The sequence below is a fragment of the Aspergillus caelatus genome (genome assembly GCF_009193585.1).
Source record: "Aspergillus caelatus strain CBS 763.97 unplaced genomic scaffold BDV27scaffold_575, whole genome shotgun sequence".
In the NCBI taxonomy this organism is placed as follows: domain Eukaryota; kingdom Fungi; phylum Ascomycota; class Eurotiomycetes; order Eurotiales; family Aspergillaceae; genus Aspergillus; species Aspergillus caelatus.
Genome location: NW_022475838.1, coordinates 2230 through 5016, shown reverse-complemented (window position 1 = coordinate 5016; position 2787 = coordinate 2230). Strand labels below are relative to the sequence as shown.

At 51.6% G+C, this 2787-nt stretch overlaps 1 protein-coding gene across 1 annotated transcript; it reads right to left on the bottom strand.

The window, feature by feature from the left end:
* Positions 1 to 19: 19 nt before the first annotated feature.
* Positions 20 to 2432, bottom strand: BDV27DRAFT_96337 (homeobox domain-containing protein). The gene is made up of 2 exons (XM_032078067.1): positions 1894 to 2432; positions 20 to 1836 (listed from the first exon to the last, which is right to left on the bottom strand). The coding sequence occupies exons 1-2, from the start codon at positions 2223 to 2225 to the stop codon at positions 351 to 353; spliced, it is 1818 nt and encodes a 605-aa protein (XP_031920204.1). The 5' UTR covers positions 2226 to 2432; the 3' UTR covers positions 20 to 350.
* Positions 2433 to 2787: the final 355 nt, after the last annotated feature.

Genomic DNA, 2787 nt, shown 5'->3' with positions numbered 1-2787 from the left:
AAAAAAAAAAAAAAAAAAGCGCAAAAGAAGAAGAGCATAACGCTGAGAGCATATCAGAAAAGAAGAAAAAGAAGATATATCCTCGTTAATGTATATTGGTGGGATTGAAAAGCATCAGTCCCTCCAAGCCCTCCAACGAGGGACGTGAAAATAACTGGTCAAGGTTGGGTATCTCCAGTGGATACAACATCATACCAATCGTTTGGAAAGTGATTTGAAGGGCTTGCGCAAGGCAGCCAAGCTTATCAAAGAAAAGAATTGCCATCCTGCCAAGTGAAACTTGGACATGGCATAGGAAAGAAGCGAAGACCACGAGCCGTTCAAATTGAACGGCATGGCACAGGTAAGACTCACGATCCAGTGGCGAATGCACTCGGATCGGCGTTTTCCATAGACGTCATTTGGTAGTCGCCCTGGACACCTGGAGAGGTGTGAGCGGACAAGGTCTGCATGGGAAGATCAAAAGTGTTTCCCTCGAAGCCCATAGACGTTGGAACAGTGAAGTTCACGTTCTGCTTGGGAAACATCCCATTCATCTGCATCCCCTCTTCCGCAAAGCTCGGCTGATGCTCGTTGCTCATGCCATACATCTCCTGTGACGCGTGCATGTTCGAAAGCGGAGGCGAATGATCCGCAATCATAGGATCGGCGTGGCTAACAGTCGAATATGGGGAAGCCGACTGAGCTCCCAAGTTGGAAGAGTCAACTCGAGGGGAGACGAACGGCAGGTTAAAGGGGGTTCCCATGGTCGTTGCGACAGGGGTCGAATCGCCAGGTCCTCCGTTAGAGAAGAGCCCAGGACTAGCAAAGTCAGACGGCGAGGCTGTCGCCGTCGTCGCAGACATGGGGTGAGTGCGGGGATCAAAGCCGTAAGCGGCCGAGGTATCAATCCGCAGGTTGGCAGCCAAGGGATGCGCCGACTGAGGAACTGGCGCAAAAATGTTCGAGTCTGCATGGTTGAAATGCACTGGAGTCTGTGGCATATTGTAGTTGGCAAGAGGCGTTTGCAAAGCAGAGAAGTCGACGGCCACGGGAACAGAGCGACTTCGTTGACGCCTGTGTCCGCGAGGAACCTGAAGGTTCAAGTGAGTCTGAGTTTCCGGGATCATGTTCATGAATGCAGGTGCGAATTGGTTAGGCTGCGAAGCAGGGCGTTGGATAAATGGAGGAGACATGGGCGCGTTTACGGCGAAGTTGTTGTATGCCAAGCGATTCTGGAACGACTCCAATGACACCAGCTTGGCGAGCTGCACACTCAGAACCTTTGGATGACCTCCAAGGTGGTGCACCAAAATCTGACTAGCTTGCTGGTCTTCGGTAAAGTCACCGCACTGGTAAAATCCACCGGAATTGGAGGAATCCATGTAAAAAAGCGGCGGCCGGTTCAATTCCACCACTAGACCACCGGGCCTCGGGGGAGCGCCATTTGGCTGTGGTCCTTGGTCGCCCGACTCCAAGGTGATATTTTTGATGTAAGAGAAAGGGTATTCGATCTTATATCCTGCAGAGTCATTGTTGATATAGTAAGTCATACAGGCTTTTTCGGGGGAGTAGAAGACGACCAAGTCCATCGCATTCTGCCCAATGCGCCGCCAGCTACCGATGGTCAACGATCGACAGGTGAAGTGATGGATCACAACTTTTCCAGAGGGAGTGGCCTCGCTCGGGTAAGCGCCACTAGTTCCATAGCCTCCTGTGCGGCCAAACGGATCTCTTGCGCCGGGCTTGCTGGGGTCGAATTGCATAGCCAGATACTGGCGCATAGACTCTGGGATTGAATCGCAGCCCTCACCGGTTTCAATGCTCTTCTTCGCGAGCATCTTAATCTTTGCGCGCCTAAATTGCTCGTTAGCAACCTGAACGTCTGTAGCAAACAAAAACCGTGCGACATACCTGTTCTGGAACCAAATCTGAACAGACCGTTCAGTCATGTTAATCTCCTGGGCGATTCTTTCGCGCGTAGCAGCCGTGGGGGTGGGGTTCTTGTTAAATTCCAACTCCAGGGTAACCAGCTGATCCTGAGTCGCCCGTTGACGCTTGTTATTCTTCTGTTGTTGGGTCAGAGTACTCTTGCGCTGAGGCCGACGGGCCGCGGAAGAAGGCGCCGTGGTGGCACTGGATGCAGATGGAGACGGCGTGGAAGCGGCAGATGAAGAGGTGGTCGGTGCTGTGGTGGTGGGGGTAGTCGACATAGTCGACGGGTCAGGGGAGTCTGTCGAAGACATTGTTTGCAGGGATTGACCGAAGATAAGGTAGAACTGGGTTCAGAAAAGAGAATCGACCAATTGAGAGATGGGAGTGAGAACGAAAGAAAAGAGAGGACGACGATCCGGCCGACAGTCGAAGGGGATGTCCAAGTCTCTCAAGCTGCGTCAAGCGCGAGAGAGATATATGTTTCAAACGAATGGATGTGCTAGGGCTGGAAACGGTTATGGTTCCAGGCCTCGAGCACGAATGAATATGAGCGCGTCGCAGAAGCGTCAACGTAATCGAATCGGGGGGGAAAGATAAAAAGCTGACCTAGGCAGCTTATGCGGTAGAATGTATATAGGGTCTTCGCAAGCGTGGCGGTTAATCAAATCGCATGAATCGAGAATCGATGTCGCGATGACAAATCGGGGGGGTGGCTATTTCACCGTCCAGAGGGAAGCAAGCGAAGGGCTCGGGAGAGTGAAGTCGAACGTTAAAAGAGTGGAACGATCGACTGTAGCGAGCGAATGAGGGATGAAAGTAAAGAATGTAAGAAGTGAAGAAATAGAAAAGAGTGAAAAGGAAAGGAAAATGAAC

Coding starts and splice junctions, on each gene's coding strand:
- BDV27DRAFT_96337 (XM_032078067.1), bottom strand. CDS start 2,225: ATGTCTTCGACAGACTCCCCTGACCCGTCGACTATGTCGACTACCCCC. Junction 1,837..1,893: donor CAGATTTGGTTCCAGAACAG/GTATGTCGCACG, acceptor CGAGCAATTTAG/GCGCGCAAAGATTAAGATGC.